This window comes from Carassius carassius, chromosome 43, assembly GCF_963082965.1.
Source record: "Carassius carassius chromosome 43, fCarCar2.1, whole genome shotgun sequence".
In the NCBI taxonomy this organism is placed as follows: Eukaryota; Metazoa; Chordata; class Actinopteri; order Cypriniformes; family Cyprinidae; genus Carassius; species Carassius carassius.
In genome coordinates this window covers 7,337,755-7,361,094 of record NC_081797.1, presented here as the reverse complement: position 1 = coordinate 7,361,094, position 23,340 = coordinate 7,337,755, and the positions used below count along the sequence as shown (strand labels likewise).

General features: G+C 38.2%; 1 protein-coding gene across 10 annotated transcripts in view; it reads right to left on the bottom strand.

The window, feature by feature from the left end:
- akap13 (A-kinase anchoring protein 13) overlaps nucleotides 1–23,340 on the bottom strand; it is a 93,344-nt gene that overhangs the window by 42,379 nt on the left and 27,625 nt on the right. For all 10 annotated transcript variants that reach the window (XM_059535831.1, XM_059535835.1, XM_059535832.1 and 7 more), the window contains exons 4-8: nucleotides 20,977–21,285; nucleotides 11,559–11,742; nucleotides 8,566–8,752; nucleotides 5,956–8,287; nucleotides 4,935–5,008 (exon numbers count right to left, since the gene is read on the bottom strand). In XM_059535831.1, coding sequence (XP_059391814.1) covers nucleotides 4,935–5,008; nucleotides 5,956–8,287; nucleotides 8,566–8,752; nucleotides 11,559–11,742; nucleotides 20,977–21,285 — 3,086 coding nt within the window. The remainder of the gene's footprint in view (nucleotides 1–4,934; nucleotides 5,009–5,955; nucleotides 8,288–8,565; nucleotides 8,753–11,558; nucleotides 11,743–20,976; nucleotides 21,286–23,340) is intronic.

The following is a 23,340-nucleotide window of genomic DNA, read 5'->3' as shown; positions in this document are numbered from 1 at the left end:
TTTCTCCCCTCCCTCCCTCTCTCCTTTTTCCTTCTGCACACTCCCTCTCTTTTTCTGTCACCGGCTTTCCTTCTGCTCTCACCGTTTTTATTTTATTTTTGTAACAGACTCACCATATTGCAGCTGATTTTTTTCCTTTCCCCCTTCACTCTCTCTCAATGCCTCTCATCCCACCATTTCCATCCTTCTCAATTTTCACATAAAGCTTCACGTCTTACCCAGTGAGCATCACTGTGTGGTTGAACTCTGATCGGTAAACTGTGACCAAAGAGGATGAGGTCATCATATACATTCACTGATAAGACACGTTTTCATCCTTCAAACAGTGGGCTGAGATTCCCAGACTCCACCTAGCATTGTGTGTGCTTTGAGCCATAAGATAAGGCTTTTTTATCAGAGTTCACACTCTGTCAAAAAGATTTTGTCATGATCAAACATAACACACCCTTGATCTATGCTGTTCACAAATTATAAGGTGCAGTAAATCAGATTTAGCTTAGCACTGGATGCAACCCTGCATCTGTATAGATCCATCAACAGACTAACAGCTGGAGCCATGGCAACTGTTTCAAATGGCGAGAATGATAAAGGCCAGAGCACGGGCTGATGGGATTCACTGGAGTTGAATACAATTGACACAGTGCGAGGAACTCACAATTGAACTTTTGGAAAAGAATCAGAAGTAAATTATCTTTAAAACTCAGGAGATAAGGATTCATGTGGAAATACCGGTTCAATGTTATTGATGATTGAAACTATTAAAAATACTTTCTATTAACTAAAAAAACATAATAAAATAAATATTCAATGGAAAACCTTCAACTAAAATCTGTAAGTTTTAAAATTCTTGAATTACTAAAATTTTAATCTAAATATAATTATTTTAAACAATGATTAAAAAAAAACAAATTTAATGGAAACAGAAAATATCAATTCAAAAGCCAATTCAAATATAAATAATATTAAAACCACTATGTAACCACTGCACAATATATAATTGATTTAAAAAAAAATGCTAAATTAAAATATTGCATTACTTAAAACTGGTAGCATTATGACAAGCCTGTTGTTGAACCAATGCATGGCGAACTGCACTGTTTTTCCACACATGCTTGGGAGTTTCCATCCACCATACAGTATAATGAGGGTGTCACGGTGTGGGTATATATAATTTTATACAAAAACACACAAAACTGTCACACAGACACACCTTGTGCACAAGAATACCTTCAATTAAAGTCTCATGCACTTTTCCATGTTTAGCATGAAGATCCTTACTTGTACTTAGGAGAAAGAGACATTCAGATGTCCTGACGCAGTCAATTTGATCTTTACTCTGTGTTTGCATGCATGCGTGTGATTATCCAGTGGAGGAGGGGATAGGAGAAACAAGGGCTCTTTGTGGGGATCCCAGTGTATGTAATCCCTACGTTTCACTCAAGACCACTCATCCAATCTACAATTTAAATTTTAAAGGAATAGTTGAACCCAAAATATATAACTTTCTGTCATTATTTACTCACCCTCTAGTCTGTTCTGTTCTATGAAATTCATGAATATCTTGAAGCTCTTTCCAACTTAATAAACAAAAACAAAGAAAAGCATCGTAAAAGTGAGTTTAGTGCAATGTTGAGAGTTTCTGAAGTCATGTGGTAACCTTTATGTGAATAATAGACTGAAATTTGAGTCATTAAAAATACTGAGGTTCATGAGAGAAGCAGTGATGTCCGAATCATGAATGAATCATTCCTTTGAGTCAGGTCTCTAAATGAATCAGTTGATCCAATTCACAAAACTAGTCTGAATGATCCATTCACAAATCTGACTGAATTATCGAACTCAAAGTAATCAAGCTGGCAGTAAAGGGAAAAAAGTATGTCTGTTTTCTAAGCTGGCAGTAAAGGGAAAAAAATATGTCTGTTTTCTAAATGTATGATAAAGGTGAATTATTCACAAAAAGATCAACAACACACATTTCTGATGTTTGTTTGACCTTTAAAATCAATCAGCCATAAAACGGTATCTTACAATGTCAGAAGACATAAATACAGTTCAAATATAGTTATATGGCCATCTTTTATAATAAGTTTATGTGAAAATGCATTGAAAAGAGTGTCAAGCACTAAAATATAAATTTCGGCTTTTGTGTTCCACAGAAGAAAGCCGTATGGGTTTGGATCAACATGAGGGTGAGTAAATGACTTTTTGGTAGAACAAACGTTGGAAATAAGAGACAAAAACAAAACAAAGGATGATGGACAGAGGGGAAAAAAGAGAAAGGATTTTCCATCAGTGGTGGAGCCAGCAAACAGATGCATGAATGGAAGGAGTGTATGTGGATCTAGACCAGCCTCAGTGGTGTCTTCAACCCTCCCACTCCACCAAACACCAGCCCTTTGCTTTTCTTCAACATCACGCCATTCTTACACTTCACATTCCAGCACTTGAGAGGCAGTCTTGTTCCTTTTTCCAACACACTAGATGTTGGATTTGCGTGCGTGTTTGTTGTGCGCGCTAAGGCCTCTGTTTCCCAGGGGCGGGCTTGTGTGGTTTATTAGTTTGGATGTTTAGTGAAAAAGGAACTCCTTTAAAGGGATTCCCACAATGCATGTGGCCTACTGCATGAGGACAGATGAAAAGAGGTGAAGAAGGCTATGTTAGGAGATATTAAACAGCTCTCATGCTGCTGGTGGCATATTGAGACCACAGTCTACGCTTATTTGCCCTTGTCCCACTCTATAACACATATGTAGACTACTTTACAGCTCTGTGCACATCTGGAAGGTGTTATATCTCATCCTAACACAAGGGGGAGCCACAGCGCCCTAGAAGCCACAAGATAATAAGCTTAAAACAGCCAAACCACCCCATTACCCATCATAAGTGCAGGATGGAAAACATTCAAAGATAGTATGAAATCAAAAATGAATCCATTTATGTTCATAAAGCATGTTTCTGGTTTTATTGTCAATTAATCATTCGCCCAGGTTATTAAAAAAAGTAAATACCCTCATGCTAATTATTACAATCGTCTCTCTTCAGCCTCTTCGAAAAATAACTTGGATTTCACACTGCCCTCTGTTGGAAGCAACTGCATTGAGGAATTCGTTTATCAACTACCTCCAAAGGTAAGAAATATTTGAAGGCTGAGCTTTTCTGATGTGAAAAAATACTAAATATTTGTTAGCGTGACAAATTAGATTGAATGAAGCAACCCCAGATTCAATTTTCAAAAATTAACTGACAGAATGACAACAACTGTTAAAATATAAGGGGGAAAAAACATGCAAATTGTAATACTGCTTTAGCAAGCACTGCTAATAAGACCCTGGCGTTCTAGTGGTTTGTATTGGACCAGCAAAGATAAAGTTAGCATGCTAGTCAAAATTGGGATGCTCTGTAAATGTGGCCTCTGCTCTTATCTCAAGAGTCTCTCAAGATAGAATGTTCCAGAGTGTAATTTCTTTCAAATGCTGACAACGTAGCTACACAACCTCATGATGCCGTCCAAGTCTGCATACCAGACAGCAGATAAGTGTAAATGTAGCTTGATTTCAGAGGCAACAGAGACCGAAGAAGCTACCTTGACAAAAGAGGTCAGAGGGGGGTAAAAAAAAAAATTTAAACACAAAGGATAAGACAGTCACTACCTGGGTAGCCTAATTCATATACTTTTTGTTGTTGTTCTTATAGGACCTAGATTCAAATTAAACTGGAAGAATGCAGCTAAAGCCAGCTAAAGGTTTAACAAAAAGATATTTAGCATTCTCTGTTAATTGGTTTGAAAACAAACAAGACTGAATAAAAACCCATTATGTCACAGTTATATCATGTACAAGAAAAAGATTTCATCACTCATGCTAGAGTGCACCACAATCAAAACAATTGATACTAGTCGCAACATGCTAGCAAACACATGTCAGTTTCCATTGCTTTATGGCCCATCTACACTAAAAATGATAACTATAGCGATAGTATCCACACCATCAGATGAAAGTATTCTTTTTATTGTATGCACTGCAGTTTTGTTATATGCCAAGCTCTTTAAAGTCGGGTGAATTGTGACCAGATTTTATCATTCATTTGAAAAAAAAAACATCTCAAAGTTATTCCCCTGATATTGTTATAGCTGTGGTGTGGACTTCCATATTCTCATTTCCCGTTTTCGAGAATTATTATTAAAACTTCATAGCTGCAGTTATCATTACAGTTATAGTTATCATTTTTGGTGTGAATAGGCCTTTATATACTGTACCAGTTATAACTTTATCTTTCACCTCCTCAACAATAATTTTAGATCCTATCAGGTACTCCAATACAAACTGGGAGGCACAGGAAGAAGTCAAAACAATATGGATTCCCACAAAAGATGACAAAATCAACAACTGAATTTCTTTCGAATCAGAAACTTCCAAAGACATACGTCTAACTTTATCACTCTTACTGGCCCACATATACACGCAAGCTAACACATCTTCCCTTCCTCCCTCTGTTTTCTCGCCAATGATATCATCCCTCTGACACACAACTGGGAAAAAAAAGGTGTTCAGGGTGATGTCATCTTTTCTTTGAGAACAAGGACAGCACACACACACAAAACCACAGTGTGAGCTGTAGGATGGCAGTGTTCTCATATCTGCCAGTTTGACCTTGTGTGACACAGTTCAACACTTGTAACTCAGACCTGCGTCCGAACGCTGAGGCACTTTCAGCAACCAGGCAAAAAAAAAAATCAGATTTACGACAGAAGGTCAGGTTGAAAACGTCCCTGAATTTCTGCTCTGTGGAGCCTTTCAGGAATCTACCACCCTCCTAGCTACTGAGAATTCAGGGTGGCTGGAAGCAAACTATGAGTGAATCATACTAAGAGGTCTAAATGTTAATGATTTATTTAGTGGATGGCAGGTTGAGGATAATTGCCAAAGAATACTCACCGCTTCAGAATTCGCTATGTCTGCTGAGGAGTCTTGGTGTCCGTCCACCTCATCCTCTGGTAAAGTGCCATCATCTGTGAAGTGGAATCAAAACAGAGGACATTTAGAATTTGGAACTGAAAAAGCTGAAGCACTTTTCAGTTGCCATTTTGTCAAACTTACTGTAGACGATGGGGCATGTACAAACAACAAATCACTTCATTTAAATACGTTTTGAGGAAATATACAAACATTTCAGTGGCGCAGGTTTATTTGTTTACTTATAAATGAAAAAATCATGATACAACCATTCAGATATGTTATTAAACCTATAGTTTTGATAAAAGGAAATTACTTTTTCCTCCTTTCCAACATAGCTCAGCAGCTCTGTGAATGTGATAAAACACATACAGTAAGCAGCTATTAGTAGAACAATGCTGAACTCTCATACATGTGGAAGAGAGCTGGGCGTCTACCTTGTAAAAGAAATGTTCACAAGACAATCTTTCAACTGATTTCATTCTATGATGTGAGGCAGAGGTGACATCAAGTTGCCATGATACAATGTGCTGCTAATACACACATAATTTGCAAACACTCCCTATTAACACTGTTACCTGAATGACAAAGAAGGTTTTCCCTTCCAGATGGAAACCTAAATCGCTGATCAATGGCAGAAATTTGCTTAAACATTACTAAAAATAACATTACAGACAAAATGGGAATATTGACCTAAGTAAGAATAACTCAATGTTATGTCCATAGAAGATAGTTTTTAAGGCATCATTGTATTCTCATGCATACACACACGCATGTGTTAGAATACAATGAAGCTAATGACAAACTAGCTTCAGCTGTAAACAGTCTGCCTGGAATGGCATGACGCTTCATTTAGTGGCAGGACAAAGTTTCAGACTTTCAAACAACTGTTACACAGGATGACAGTAAAAAGTAGCATTATCTTTTAGCATCAGACTCCCTAAAATACTTGCTTACACTAGCTATGTCAGCACTGCTAGAATGAAAAATAAAAATGCATTACCTGTCATTTTTTCAACATGTGGTTCCTCAGCACACTTCTGAAGTGTTTCACTGTGCTCCATCAAACAATCAGGCATATCTTGATGTAATCCATTCAGGCTTTCAGGTGTTTCTGAAGGCTGCAGTTCCTCAGACAAACCATTGTCTATATCCACTGGGGAAGTGTGTTTCAAACCCTGGAGCAATCCACTATTAATATCCAAAGGGGAAGTGACCTCAGCTGTTGAGGATGAGGCATTGAGTGGGTCAGACATGGAGGAGCTCTCTAGAGCTGAACCACTCGTGGTGTCTATGAGAGAGCAGGGGCTGTCCCCTGAGACAGTCGTCTCACACATATCGATAGTCATGTCAACACATTCATTCCCACCAGGAATTACAGCAGAGATCTTTACTCCATCAGTGAAGGGTGTCTCAACAGGTCTGTCACCTTGGCTTTCGGTTAGGAGTGAGGCACAAGACAGCTCTAGGTCATTCACACATTCAGCAGTGGGTTCTGGTGGTGTGTTTGCACTCTCCTTGGAGGATTCAGGGAGCTGGAACTGTGATTTGGATTCAGGACAATCATTGTGTGTGATTTCCGATGGATCAGGGAGCTCGTTGATTGTGTCCTGTGAAGTAGAGTCAATTTCCGTTTCCTGTAGAGGTTCATCTGGATCAACATCCTTAAATCCCGGTTCCCCCTGCAAAGTGGACACTAGAACCGATGGTTCCCCTGGTTCACAAATTTGATTTTCATTTGTGGTATCTCCAGAATATTCCTCAGGAATCTGCTCAACCAGTTTGGATATAGAATCTGGCTGAACAAACGTTTCAGATAACTCTTTGAAAGGAGTTCCTACGAGTATATCAGCTCCACAATGTTCAGAAGGCAGTACTGTAGACACATCCTGTTGTAAATCACTTACCATAAAGGTTTCAGAATCAATAGGCAGAGAAAATTCATCATAAGTTTGTGATTTGTCATCCAAATTAGAGTCAAAATTGTCCTTAACTGATTCTGGCTCTTCAAAGATCTCCTTAGGGTTGTTTATACTCTCTTTCAGGGCTACCTCCACCTTGCTTCCATCAGGTAGAGACCCATCAATCTGGCAAAACGAAATTTCTGCAGTGACGCCAACAGAATTCCCTGTTTTTGCACTGATGTCACAGTCTTTGTCATTCGACAAAATCTCCTGACATTCTAATACAGCTTCTGAAGATTGTGTAACTTGGTGTGGCTGTTGAAAACGTTCTGTATTTTCAGAAAATGGCTCCACAGCTGGACCTTCATGATAGGAAGTCTCAGTAACAGGCGAGAGCCCTCGTCGAACCTTATGCACCGGTCCTGGTGCCATGTTTGGCAGGAGAATTAACAATTCCAAAGGATCACCCTCTGAAATACTACATCCAGAGTTCTGCTTTATGCTAGCGTCGTCTGTGACCAAACCAGAAACTGACTCAGTGTTGCCTTCAATAAGATTTCCTGTCTCTGTCTCTAGGCTACCATGTGTCTTATCAATGCCATCAGAAATAACAGTTTTGTCTATTCGTACAGATGAGGTAACCTCAGAATTTACTTGAATTAAAGTCAATTTAACTTCATCTGTTCCCACCAAACATTCTGTAGACAGCTTAGTCTCAATCTTGTCGTCATGCTGACTGTTTTCCTCTGGATCATGGGAAGAAAGTGCTGAAGAGTTTAAACCTATTTTCTGGCTGCTACTTGTCTCCCCTTCCTTTTCCTCTGGTAAGTCCCCTTGCCAACTAAGATCTGTACTCCCCTCACTCTCTTCCTCTCTTTGTGAGGGCTGACTAGTTTCCGTAGGGAGGAGACCCTGAGATTGTGTATGGCCCATGTCTTGGGACTCAAGATTTCCAGATTGAGAGTTACTGTCCGTTTCAGTCTCTAAACTCCTCTGGCAAGCCTCCTGCTCTTCTTGGTCCCCTTTATCAGGCTGTGAAGCAGCTCCCTGTTTGGCACTGATTATGCAGAGCTCTATATCAGCTTCCTCCCTCTGGTTTCCACAGGAAGGGGCACTGAAAGTCACAGAATTGCCTTCTACCCGCTGCTGTGAACAGTCAGCCTTATCGGACGCCTTCCCAGTATCCCCTACAGCTGGCTTGTCAAGCTCCACCTCCCCGCCCCGCATTTGGACATGATCTCCTGTGCCGTTTTGACGAATACACAATCCATCCTCAATGGCAGAGTGGTTCAATTTGCAGGTTTCTTCTTGTTCAGAGTTGGGTCCCTGATGCTCAGGCTCCAGAGAATTGGGTGCTAGGCAGTCTGTTTTATCACATGAGTTTCTGTTAAGAATCAGCAGTGCTGGCTTACGCTGTGGCGGAGGATCTTCCTGAATAAACAAAGTTCAAAAACAGCTATTAAATAAAGCAGCACGCCTTAAACAGCCCTCATTAAAACTGACATTAAACATTCACAGAGAGAAACAGAGCAATGGTGTGTGCACAGAGACAGTCAAGTTTGTGATCTGCATTTAGTGACTTCCTTTAGTCACAGATAGCTACCTCCTGCAGAGTCCTAATCCGCGCTGATCGTACCCAGCTGGAAATATCACTGTGATCTTAAAGTGACAGAGCAAGAAAATAGAGGACTCCGAAATCACTGACTCACCTTCTGATGTGACTGCATGAGGCGTTGGAGCTCCTCCACATCAAACTGAAGGTTAGGTGGGGAACTCCCTGGCACATCCTCTAGCGTCAGGGTGTAAGTGTTTAGCTTGGGGTGGTGTCGCAGAACTCTGCCTTCCGGGTAACGCCACTTGGACGTTTTCGTCTCCAACTCAGGCAGGTTGTCAACCCTGCCCAACACAAACATAGCAAACTTTGAGAATGCCCAGTCTCGAGGCACTGAATCAGCAAGGCCACACCCAGCACACCTACAGAGGATGTGAAGTTATACACAATACTGATTGTGGTTACCCATTGAACACATTGTCAAGTGTGAAATTTTTCACTCATTTAAACAACACAGCCAAACTCAAAACAGGTTTACATCCAGCACAATGCTGCAATGAGCTCAGACAACAAGAATTTCATTCTCTCTTTAGACAAAGATATGAAAACCACTCACTCTCAGTGTAAAAACCTGTTCTGCTTTTTTTCTTTTGCGGGGAGAGAAAAACAGCGTGACTAAATAAAAGGTGAAATTAAAGTTAGATTTAAATAGATTTAAAACATAACATTATGTATCTTAGTAATAGTAAACTACTAAGGTGGACTCACCCTGGTCAACCCCAAAACGCTTCAAGCTTTCAAAAGAGAAAATGTGCAACTGTTTGTGTTTTTGTGCATGTAAGTAGCTCAGATTGTCCCCAGGGCTCTGACACGTGGGTAACAACAGGAGCTGTTTTCACCTGCTGTGTATCTAAGGTCCAAAAAGGTATCCATAGCAACCCTGTGACATCACTCACAGCAAAAAAAAAAAAAAAAGAGTAAAGCAAAAGTAAAGAGTGCAAATTGTAAAGGAGAAGCTCTTAAGGTATTGCGGACCTGAGAGGAATATTTTAGGCAGCCTGAGCATTAGCCAAATGAAAGACGTTAAAGGCTAAACTATGAAGGATTGGAGGGCTGAATAAATCATCATGTATATCTGCTGTTTGCCTTCTACACAACATAACAGCTTAAAATGTTAACATTATAACAATGTTATTTAGATGTATTTACATATACATACACAAACTCATATATAATTGAAACCAGTTATAATACATTACAATACTTTTACTTGATAACACATAAAATGTGTTGATCATGTATTATATCTTATGCATTATACTCTGAAGGTGAAACCTAAATAGGCAGGTAATATAATGTATTATAACAGATCACTATGCATAAATGTTTGACTTTATAGAAAGTTATGACATAAGTACATCAAAATATCTTAAAGAAACCACTAACAAAATATCATGAGCTTTGAGGCAACATCTAAGGGTGTGCCATGGTTCAGTTAACTTGCTTTAAATGAGGAACTTAACCAAAACACTTAACGGCCTTCTATAACAGACCCTTGAATCAAAATAGCACAGATCACACACTAGCTCTGGTCTCTCCTCTATCCTTCTGTCTGTGATCACATTTCACTGGCTTTACCAAAGCTGGGCATCCAGTGACCCGGTAGACATCAGTCTGGGTGACACCGCTAACAGGAAATGGTTCCAAGAGTGTCACGTCTCTCATGTATTAATACAATTATTTAGCCTAACTTTCATATATAGGCTTGAATTCAAACCTAATTTAACAGATGTGAGGTCACAGGTATGTCTCAAATTAAATTCAAAAAGAGATATAAAACAGGATCAAAACATGCATAGCCCTCTCATGCGTTTAGTTTTCAACCCTGAGGAGTACACAGACTGCCTTGGTGCCCTGTTTTAGAATAGTCAAGTAGGGGAACATATGGAATCTGTCCCACGTAGGTTTGCTAGCCATAGACTGTGAAGAGCAATGGCTGGAGGAAGCTGATAAAAAGTAAATGTCTCTGTTACACACGCACAGGTAATGCCACTTTACTGAGTAAATCTGCAGACAGGATCTTGCTGGTTTGAAGCAGGTTTCTGTTGCAGACTGCAAAGGCTTGCTTTAAAAAGCTTATGTGGCTTTAACTGTTTACACAGAGCTCAGAGCCACATGGCCTGTCCTTGTGCTTTGCTCTTATCTCCCCCAGAACACAACACTAAATCTTGAGAACACAACACATTCACATTCTTCAGAACACAACACTAAATCTTGCCTCATTCACATTATAAAATAATAGCTTTATTATTATAAATCGGACTCTTGCTCTTTTTGGGAATCCATATCAGCCCAACACAAACATTGCCTGAACGGATCTGTGTGGTTGTCCAGTGCAAGACGGGGGGGGGGGGGGGGGGGGGGTTATGGGACATCTGAAAAATAATGACATTTGCAGCTTTACCTTTACAAGTGTGACTTAACTTTTTATGTTTGAAAGCAACAAATACGATAAAGCTGTATTTGTTTAAGGCATTTCAAAGGTCACAACATCCGTTCTGTTTGATAAAGTCTGCAGCTTATAACAGCCTGTTTCTTGACATTAATCTGGTCAGATTTCATAGATCAAGATTTTCAGAGGGACCATAATGACAAAGGCTGTATTATTATGTTTGTATTAGTTTTAAAACAGAACAAGGCAAAAATACTATTTAAACAACATTACAAAAAATTAAAAAAAAAATATTAAGCAGCAGAACTGTTTCCAACTTTGATAATGAATCATCATATTAGAATGATTTCTAAAGGATCATGTGATAATGATCCTAAAAATTCAGCTTTGCATCACACAAATAAATGATAATTTAAAGTATAATAAGTTTAAAAACAATTATTTTAAATTGTAATAATATATCACAATATTATTTTTTTTCTGTATTTTTGATCAAGTAAATGCAGGCTTTTGGTCTGTACTGTATATTGGCACTCTTTGTGTAAATACAAACTCTCAATATAACCCGCATTGTCATTATTGCAGAAGTATCAGAAATATATTATTGTTTTCAACAATGGTGGGCCATGGAATCAAAACGGTTGCTAAAAAAGGAACCAAAAATCCTGGTTAAATATATAATTTTCTTGCATACTTACTCCGTCAGCAGTTTCTGGAGCTGCGTATGGCCTCTCTTCTGGGCGACCCTGGCTGGTGTACGACCCTGTTTGTTGGGAAGTCGGAGGGCCTCTTTTCCCCCGGGTTGCTGGAGGAGAAATAGTGCTACCTTGCGTAGTCCACGCTTTGCAGCAAAGTGCAAAAGTGTGTCTTGTGGTCCAGGTTCTATAGGAAAATAAATAGTTTAGTTAAGTTTGTGATCTTAGCTCAATCTCTTTCCTTGTCCTTTAAAAAAAACACTATTATCTAATGCATATTTCTAATAATGCTGCTTCAGGAAAGTGCCACACTGACTGCTTCATAGGGGCTCTGAAGCTCTAAGCTCCACCCCCTGCCACTTCAGAACCAATGAGAGCCGGCAAAGCCCTCGAACTAGGCCCACCCCCACAATTCCCTCGACCTCTGTCAACAGAATCTCCTGACAAACTTGTGCAAACAAAATTTCAATAGATGATTTACAACGAGGACAAAAAAAATCAGGCAGAGAGGTTTCCTGAGTGAAAGAAGTGAACGCATTTGAAGGCGTTTTTCTTAAAGACAGATTACAGTGCTGTTTTAGAAAGTTCAGGAAGCTTGAATGAGGCTCTCTGTGAAAGCAACAGATACAGAGGAAGGATTGTTCTTGCTGGTTAATGAGAGGCTGAGAATGAGACTGCCCTCAGTTAATCGGCCCACTGAGGATCCAACAACCAATTTGAAGCTGTGGTGAAGTGATCTGGCACAGGAAAGAACGGCAGATCAGGATCACTACACAGTCTGATAATTGGAAACACAAGAGTGGACATGAAACTATATTGAAAATACTGGACTCAAGTAACTTGTATCCCAAACCCATGTTAGAATTGTCATACTCAAGCCTCAAAACACTGGTGTTACCATAGAATTTATTTTAAACAGTGGTATCATACATAAGGTTTCTACATGTTTAAGGAAAGTTTAGTAAAACATTTTTTAGCAATTTTTATTTACTAACTTTTACTCATTTCCTCACCCTCATGTTGTTCCAATCCTGTATGATTTTTATTTCTTACAAGTATCTTAACCCATGAACATGCTCTTTTTATTTTTATTATTATTATTATTATAAATAACAATAATTAAGTAGATTTTTGCTGACATCCACAAATTAACAAATAAACAAAAAATATAAATAGAAATGATAAAAACATAAGAACAAATAAACAAAAATCTCCCCCCTCAGGTCATTCTAAACATTAATTAATTGTATTTAATTTTATTTAATGTGTGTATATTACACAGTGGACTGGAAGTACACTTTATTAGCACACTTTATTAATAAATAATTAAATACATTTTGCTGACGCCCGCAAATTAACATACAAAATCATCACTAAAACAAATAAATAAACGACAAAAATAAATATAGATAAAAATAAATATACAAATATGGAATATGCATTTAATTTTATGTTTATTTATTTATATTTCTTTACTTGCGCTATGGCTCAATGTACAATACTAGGCCACAACACAGAAAATGAAGCACTTTTGAAAATATATAATATTCAAATTCCAGAAATATTTGAATGAATGAATGAATGATGCATTTATATAGTGCTTTATTTTTTATTGTTGTACACCCAAAGTGCTTTACAATCATGTCGGGGGGTCTCTCCTCATCCACCACCAGTGTGCAGCATCCACTTGGATGATGCGACGGCAGCCACAGGACAACGGCGCCAGTGCACTCACCGCACACCAGGTGGAGAGGAGAGAGAGATAGAGTCAATCAAGTGGTTGGGGATTATTAGGAGGCCATGATTGACAAAGACCAAGGGGCAATTTGGCCAGGACACCGTGGTTACACCCCTACACTTTAAGAGAAGTACCATGGGATTTTTAATGACCACAGAGAGTCAAGACCTCGGTTTAATGTCCCATCCGAAAGACGCTGCTTGTTGACAGTATAGTGTCCCAGTCACTATACTGGGGCATTAGGACCCACACAGACCACAGGGTGAGCATCCCCTGCTGGCCTCACTAGCACCTCTTCCAGCAGCAACCTAGTTTCCCAGGTGGTCTCCCATCCAGGTACTGACCAGGCTCAACCCTGCTTAGCTTCAGTGGGAAACCAGTCTTGGGCTGTAGAGGGGGATACAGTATGGCATATTTATACCACCCATCCAAAATTCTGTCATCATTTACGTACCCTCGTGGTTTTCTAAACCTGCCTGCATTTATCTGTGTCCTGCAGGAGTAATAAACACAGAAACTAAAAATAAAAAATGTGCCAGTTTCTTTGTCTTAAAAAGTTCATTGTTGAATTGGTCCCTACTGAATTTCACTGAATGGAGAAAAGCAGCTAAAAGATTTCTCAAAATATCTTTGTGACGAGTGAGGCGGGGCCATGGGAGCGGAGCGAAGCCGGTGGAGTGAATGATAATGAGCGACACCTGCACCACTCACCAGTCTCGAGGACCATGGAGGAGCTCCGGAAGAATAAAAAGCAACAAGTAAGTACTGTAATGAACAAGTAAGTTCACTGTGAGAGACAACAGTGAAGGACGAAACAGGACCAGACCTTTTGATTTTCAGTCGGCCGTGAGGGGCTGTCGCGCTATTTTCAGTTTGTGTTTATTTTGTTATTAAATTCTGTATAAAATGTTTGCTGGTTCCCCTCTCCTTCTTCCCTGTACTATGAACTTTGTTACAATCTTATTTTGTGTATAAAAGAACATTTTACGGGTTTGGAACAACATTCTGGGTAAACTATCCCAAAGAAGAATCCAATGCGTCATTTTCCATGAATATCATCTTATATGTGCCATGCAACATGTACGAATACCAGCAAATTCCCAGTTGGCATTCCCAGTTTCCACATTGGAAATATATATTTTCTTTTTAAATATAAAGCGCTTAATTTTACTTATGGAAGACTGCTGGCAGTACAGGCTCCCTGATGCACTGGGCAAGAAGATGCCCGCGGGTTGCTCCAGTTTCAAGGCCGGTCCAGGTGCCCAGTGCCAGCTGCCACAAATGCCAGAGCTTGGGGAGTCATTACACAGATCGCCCTCTCCCTCAACAGACAAGTCAGCTCTTGGAATTTGTTTGTTTTTTTGTTATTTGGCATAATAACCATAGAGTACTTATTAAAGAAGAGATCTAAAGAAAACACTACATCTAAGGTCAACAGCAACTTGATCTAAATCTGCAGGAAATACAAAACGATACCAACATGTGCTCAGGTACCAGATAAAACCTACAATTGTCTTTTCTCTTTTTACTCAGAGTGCTGAACTTTGCATGAATAGGTAACTGAGCTTTCAGATGTTTTGCTGAATTGGCTATTTAAGGCCAAGGCTGTTTATAAAAGATAAGCCTGTGCTTATTATGACATCACAGAGCCTGTTTAGCCTTTGTTGGCCTTATCTCTCTGTGCCTACGGTCCAGCTCTCACCACACCTCCTACATGGACACAGAATTTAGAGGACAAGCTTGAGTCACATGACAGCCGGGAATCTGTTGTTGCGTCAGCTGGCCTGATGAATGATTCCTCACTGTGCAATTGTTTGAATCCTCACATCGGCCGGATCCACACACTCATCCAAGCACACTTAATATACACAAGCTCATATTTCACACCAGTGGATTACGGAATGATACACAAAACAGGGGCTTCCCAAGGCGTTTGGTCGTTTACGACTGCAATCAGTATTTCAGTATTCATGTGATATCTTTTCGATCTTTTGTTTGGCTTTGTTTAGGTTGCATATTATAATCATCTACCGAAAGTTTATTTTCAGTTCCCGTTTCTGTTCCTGGTTGACAGACAGTTACACAATAAAACAAACAGAAACAATACAACTGTACTTCTGCTGGCAAGTTTGTTGTGTGCAAATCATCTGAAAACACTTGACAATGTAGATGTTCACACAGTGCATTATACATTCATGTGAATATATATATATATATATATATATATATATATACAGTTGTGTTCAAAATTATTCAACCCCCTTGACTTGAAAGACAATTTGCTGTGGAGGATAACATTTTATGAAATCAATTTAACAAAGGCATCAGTAAAGTATTAGAGAAAGTTTGTTAATACACTTTTGAGTGATTCTGAGAATGGAACATTGATGAATAATGATAAAATTCGAATTGTCTCTAAACATTCATGTTCAAAATTATTCAACCCCCTTTGTGCAGAATCTTTTATTCTTTAAAATCACCAATAAACGCTGTCTGTAAGTGTTTAGAAGCTTCTGTCACCTCTCTACTACAGTCTTGGCCCATTCCACACCTGAAAAAGCTTTCAGATCACTGATAATCTTTAGTTTTCACATTGCCACTGCTTTTTCAAATTCAACCAGATATTTAAAATGAGAATTAAGCCTGGAGACAGAACAGGTCACTCAAGTACATTCTGTGACTGATCCCTGAACCAAGCAGTAGTAGATTTGAATGTGTACTTTGGGATGACTGTCCTGCAGGAAAGTCCATTGAGAATCAGCTTCAGTCTTTGCACCAAAGGCATCACAATTCTTGTCAAAATGGCCTGATACTTCAAAGAATCCATGATGTCCTTCATACAGTCATGATTTCCACTTCCTTCTACAGTAAAGAAACCACATAACAGGACTGATCCACCTCCAAGTTTGAGGATGGAGATGGTGTTCTTCTGCTTATGAGCTTTGCCTTTTTTTGCAGCAGACATACCGCTGATCCATGGGTCCAAAAAGTTCCAGTTTGGTCACATCACTCCATAAAACATTCCTCCAGAGCTCCACAAGTCTACACAAATGAATTTTATCAAGTTCAAGTTGGCTTTTTGTTCTTCTTGATCAAGAGTGGTATTTATCAAGATGTCTCAACATGAAGGCCTTACTTGTCTAGTGTTCTTCTTACACACTGCATTGAAATGGTTTTCCTCTTTTCATCGGGTCATCTTGCAAGTCTTTGGCTGTACATTGCAGGTTTTTTCTCAGTTGCTCTGATTAAACATTTTATGATATTGTGCTTTTTCTTCCACAACTTCTCAAAGGTTTTCTGGTAAAACACATTTTAAGCTAAGAAATAAGGCTGAGAACTGTGTCTCTAGGAACTTTCAATGTCTTGGAAATCATCATATAGCCTTAGCCTTTCTAAAGTACTACGATATTTATTCTCTTTTGCTTTTGTGAGATCTCTGTTGACATTTTTGCTACTCAACTTCAATACATGCATGGGCCAAACTGTATGTGTAACAGCTCAAGCTAATTCTGTTTTTAATAGAGTTTCTAAAGGCTTAATTGTGTTTTGAGACTGTTTTATTCCCCACCATGCAAATAAGTGATTTAAAAACAGCAATGTTGAATAGGGGTTGAATAATTATGACATAGCAGTATTATTAAAAAATCTTATAACTCAAATATATATCATTATATATTGACAATATAACTTTTAATATGCCAGTGAACTGTTATAGATGCAAGTTTTATTATATCCTGGATCTTCAGAAAAGCTTGTATTTGTAAAGTACTGCAGTCTCTAGGGGGTTGAATAATTTTGAACACAACTGTATATATATGCATGCAATGCATTGTCTGCCTCGTCTCTCTTTTAATTTATTTTAAATCTCACGTCAGGTTCTTTCGCAATGATTTTTTAATGTGACACAACGCGTTTACGTCACCCACAAAGCAGAAGGAGACACAAGCGCTGCGTCCGAGATCGCATACTGCAAGGAGTCAGCAGTGTTTTGATTTGAGGCCGCATGCAAACGTAAAGAGAACGTCGTGGTGTGTGTCCATTGCAAGATAGAGCTGGCATACCACAACTAGGGCCCTGTGATTTCCGCGATGCAGAAAACGCAGAGGGAATCGCGGAATCCAGTCATAAAAACGGAATTTACAGTTTAACGCGGAATGGCACGGAATTTGCCAAATTTTGAATGAATTAATCAAAAATAGGTCATTGCACTTACATCAAATCACATCAAATATTAAGCCGGAACAGTCTGTTTAAATATGCATCCTGCATGTTCTGCGTGCCTGTGTTAATGAATGGAGCAGAAGCGCGTCGTCCTTTATTAACACACTGAAGCACGCGTGACGCTCACGGTAATTTCAGCGTCTGCTGTCTCACTAAATGATGTTAACACATGAACAACATCTCCAGAACTGCTCTGACAGTCACTTCATGAGCATTTGACCGTTTGATTTGAGTAAAACTAGCGTCACATCACATACACAGAACTGTAAAGGTACGTCAACCCGTCAAAATAAAAGTCCGGTAAAAGACTATTGTTCAGCAGAATGTACTGTACATAGCCTACTACAAAAAAAAAGTTTAATCACACAAAATTTCTTCCATGTTTTATTTTTTCCATAGTAAATCCCCTTTGTTTACCAAAAAGTTAAGTTAATTTTCAATAATTAAAAGATTAATTCAATTAATGTTTTATGTTTAATGTTTAATGTGCATCTCAGAAAATGCTTTATTTAAAACCCCAACTGAATGGCACTTAATTCATCTGTCAACTTTGTCATTGTTCACAGTACAAGTACAGACAGAGAAACAATGGGTAATAATTAAATGTTTATTTTTGATGTATGCATTGCATTCTATGCATTTAAAAAAAAATATATATTTTTTTTCTAAAAAATGAAACTTAGTTGTTCAGTTTAAGAGACACAGGAATCTTATTTTCTCTTGCATAATTAATATTGCACTTTAAGCAAAAACACATTTTATCCGATTACTCGATTAATCGATGGAATTTTTGGTAAAATACTCGATTACTAAAATATTCGATAGCTACAGCCCCTATCAGATATTTTTTAATAAAATGTATAATGATAAATATTTCTAACAATAAATAAATAAATATTAGGCCCTTATAAGAGTAAATTTTTTTATGTTTTTAAAGAAGTCTCTCATACTCACCCAGACCGCATTTATTTATTTGAAAATAATATATATTATTTTACATTATATACTGTATATTACATCAGTGTTTGTCAACTGGTGGGTCACGAGACCGTTCTGAGTGGGTCAAGTAGGCAAGTTAGTAAAATTCTGCTCTTAAGTCAGTAGAAATATGAGCCAAGTCTTCCAGAGGTTTGCAGATCCTCGGTCGAATACCAGTCACAGCTCTATGGATATCAGTGAGCAGGAAGAGAAGCTCGAGTCATAAGTAATCATTTACAAGACACTTTCAAAGCGACACCAGCATAATTGTGCTGGCTTATAAAATAGATTCTTTTGAAAATATTTTATGGCAAAAATCCTTGGTGGAGAAAAGTCCCAGAATGTGATGAGACAAGCTTTGTGAGACAATTAAACCAGGATGGCAAAAGAGTTGAGAAAACTTAATTATAAATTAGCTCAAAAGCACTGATAGAAATGAACTTTAAGTATGTTTTTAGCTTAGCAACATGCTAATGTCTGACTCTACAGAGTCTTTCATGCTAAAGCTTTATATTTGTTCCAAAACAATCCCCAAAATACCTTTCATAACAGGACACTGTCTACAGCTCACTTAGCTTTTAAAACCTACAAACAAAACTAGAGATGCAATGATTGCAGTTTTTTTGGCCAAATTCGATATCCGATTTTTTGTTAGTGTGATCTGCCGATACCCATTTTTGCTGATTCCGATTTTGTTTTTTAAGAACTATAATTGACAGCATATACAAACAAAAATCGACTTTTCTTCAATGCTGAGTCATATTTTGCCATAAAAACACAATAAAAAAGTCAGTAATAAAATAAGAACAAATTAAAAAATGCAAACAACAGCACAAATACATGCAATAGAATAAAGAGAGCTATGAAACTATGTTTTTCAGGTTAAGTAAGTTTTTATTCAGTTAAGAAATACTACAGAAATGAAAGTAGCCAAATGTAAATTTTCATCAAATTTAATATCTGTGGTCTTAACTGTAAAAATGAAATACAAATTAAAGCTTACCATTAAAGTTATAAAACATACTCAGTCAAGAGCAGAAAGAGATTTTCTTTTTTTGATTAACATGACAGACAGCAGCAGGAATATTGGACTTCTACACACCTGACATGTACTCTCTTTCTCAACTATTTAACATTCCAAAACTTACTGTGTTTAACTGCATACTCACCAAGAAGAGCATTTTGACATCATTTTGTGTGTGTTTGAATGTTTTAGCACAGTTATTCACTCATTTAGGTATTTGTGGCTTACAAGCTATTTGACACTCTGCACTCCACAAAAAAAGGGAAGTGGTGGTGCACGTGGTGGACGCTTTTGGTGTAAGAGCGAAACCTGCAGGAATGACTAAAATAATGCGCATTACAAGCACTATTTAACCGGTGCGAATGAGACGTGTACGAGAGAGAAGTAGAAGTCCGTACAGGCTTTGAACAGGCTTTCTTTTATATTGGGCTTTAAACACAGTAAAATTTAGAGCCCAAACCCATAATCTTTTTTTTCCACAACGAATAGCCAAATAAAAAAAATAAAAAAAAACTTCTGCCGAGTTTTTGATTGGTTTTATATGACAAATGGATAATTCTTCCATCGTGCCAATTATGGTAATTTTCGTCAGTTAAGGCTCATTAGCATTTGGCCTGCTTTAAATCAGACAGAGAGATGCAGTGTGGTAAGATCACATTTATTTGAATTAATTAATTATATAATTTAGTTGAATTAGTGAGAGACAGATAGAGAGAGAGAGAGATGAAAGTTGTGTGTGTGTGTAAACCTGTGTGTGCGCATCTCTCTCTACATGTAGTGTCATAAACAGAGATTTTACCCCCTCATTGCAGAGAAATATAAAGTTCTGAGTCAGTAGCCTGTCGAAGCTATTTTAATAATAAAAGTTTCTATGCTGTGTTTTCGTTGTGTGCAATAATGTGTGTGCATGCATCAATGAAAGCAGTGTAGCCTACTGCATAGAATTTTAGTTTAGGTATAAAACTCGAGCCTGAACCGAACCCGAAGCTATTCATTAAACATTAACCTGAATCCGATGCCGAAAGTATTCGGGACCCATTGGGCTAGGGACGGGTAGCAGACCTCTAGAGAAAAGGGGTCGTCGGAGAGAAGAGAGCGAGAATGCACGACTGACGTTATTGCCTGTGCCGCTGGTAACCAAATGGATATAATCGGAAAGAAGTGAGACTAGTCACTGATCCTGGCTGATCATGAGGAGAATCGTCCAATTCTGATCCCTAGCCTATCAATCGGTGCATCTCTGAACAAAACCCTATGCAATATTTCTTGTTTTAGTCCAGAGGTATCCAAACCTGCTCCTGGAGGACCACTGTCCTACAAAGTTGAGCTCCAAGCCTAATTAAACACCTGAACCAAGGCAAGTGTGTTGCAGCTAAACTCTGCAAGACATTGGCCCTCCTGGATCCAATGTTTTAGTATAACTGTGTACTTTGAAAACCTCAAAAACATTGCCTACTCACCAATTCCCAAGCCTGTGCAAGTGCCCGTGTCCAAGTTTGTGCCCAGGACGCTCCAGCCTGCCGGTAGAGGCAGATGTCTAAGGGCAAGAGCCAGAGTATCATCCAACCTCTCACACTCCTTCAGGGGGATCTGACACTCGTCCAGAAGTAACGCTCCCTCTGTCTTCCCAGCCGCATTCACCAGGAACTGAGCCATGTCCAGGGCAAGGTCCTGCACGAACTGGAAGCGTTCCTCGGCCACAGGGTCCACTGAGCCCCCGGGCCGGGCCTGGCACAGTGTGACCCGCACAGTTTCACTGCAATCATGAGCTGTTAGAAGACAAAAAAATAAAATAAATAAACATTGGACAGAAAGATATTTTTTGTCATGCATTTGTGATTTTGCTGATGTCCACAAGATAAACTAATTAATACAAATAATAACAATTCAATAATACAAATATATAATAAAAAAATGGAAAATTAATTATTGTAAATAATCAGATAAAAGTGTATAAATGTAATAAATAAAGCTTGGGATTTTGCTTGGCACTAAATAGAAAGCAGCACAATTTTATCTATGCATCTATTTATTTGTAAATAATCAGATAAAAATGAAAATAAATTAATAAATAATTTAAATACGAGTGAGTTTGCTGATGTCCACAAAATAAACTACTAAATAAAAATTTTAATAAATAAAGCTCGATATATCCCTTGGAACCAAATAGATAGCAAAAAATGTTTTATGTATTTATTTATAAATAAGTAAATAAATAAATAAATACAAAGCTTGGTATATTTCTCAGCACAACATAGATGGAAACAAAATTTTTGTATTTAATTGCATGCATGTATGCATGTATGTATGCATGTATGATTGGAGAATCAGGGAGCACAGTCGGATTTCAACTTGATTTACAAGCATGAGAACCACAGCTCAATGTACACTGCAAGATCACAATTCTGAGTATGAAGCTCTTTTAAAATTCAAACCCAAATTCCAGTCAAAATATTTTGGTGCAGCTTGCAGACTATAAAAAATATTTATACCACCCACTAACATTTCCACAACTTTGTCAACTATAAATCAATTATGACTAAGCAAACTAACTATGCATCTCATATCAAACAGGGAGGTCTCCTTTAAATCATCTTCAAACTGATTAAAAAAAGAAATAGATCTAGCTTAATATTTTGGCAGCTACACATCAACAGACAAAAAGGAGACTAAGTGCCTATGGTTGAGTGGAGATAGATATAATTACTGAGAAGTGTTCCTGCATTAACACTACTCATTTCCAACAGGGAAACAGACAGAGACAGATGTAGACATACTATAAAAACAATATTCATAAACAATTAGAACTTCACCATGAGGGCTGCCAGGAGGCCTGTGTTGTTTCACTACAGTTATAAGACGTCACTGCAACAAGTGTCGCGAGGACAGAGTTGGTTAGTGAGCGACTTTCCAGTCAATGCAGAAAACCCCCAATGTGTAGATCCACACGTCCACACTGACCAACAGCACATTTGTTTGACCAAAACATCTCAGTGGGACATCCATCTGGGTTCAAAGCATTTGAGCCATTTTTGCCGATAAAGAACTCTTAGCAGCCAAACATTTGGAATTAACCAAAAGTATGGACCTCCAGCAGAGAGACAGAGGGTTGAAAGTGTACTCTGGCGGGCCGACAGTAGCGCACCTGAGGCGGACGATAGTAGGGCCATTCTTCATGCACTCTTAATGCATTGCTGAAAAGCTTTTAAGTGCTCAGTCAGAGTAGTGATTACAAAACTGGTGCCAAAAGTCTCAGCTGGATTCCATAACACTGTATCTACTGTGACCATCTGTGGAAGTGCTCGGGGGCTACGGTTGAAATTTATTCCTTTTTTGACTCTGAATACTGGCTAAATTGTGTTTTTGTTTTTTATTTCTTTGTAAAACAAGATAAGTTCGCAATGCTACCAGTTCCACTAAAAACAATAATGTCTCAAAATTATGGGTTACAAGACAAATCTTCAATTAATTACAGTAATGGATTGTGCCTGTTAATGGACAGTTGCTCAGGGTGTTCTAGTTGGTTGCTAGGGCATCACTAAGTGGCTGGTAGTACGTTCTAGGTTGTTGCTATGTAAATGCTTACTAGTTCTAACATATTGCTTAGACCACTATTTTTTTGTTTGTTTTGAAAGTCAAATTAAATATATAAACAAACAAAAACATGAAAAATAAATTAAACAATCAAACAAACAATAAATGAAGAAAAAAAGACAAACAAACACAAACAGAAAAAGAAACCATCCCCCACTACCCAGGGTCAAATTAAATAAATTCTTCAAATGAAAAATTCGTAGGTCATTACTTTCCTTTTTTTTTCAAAA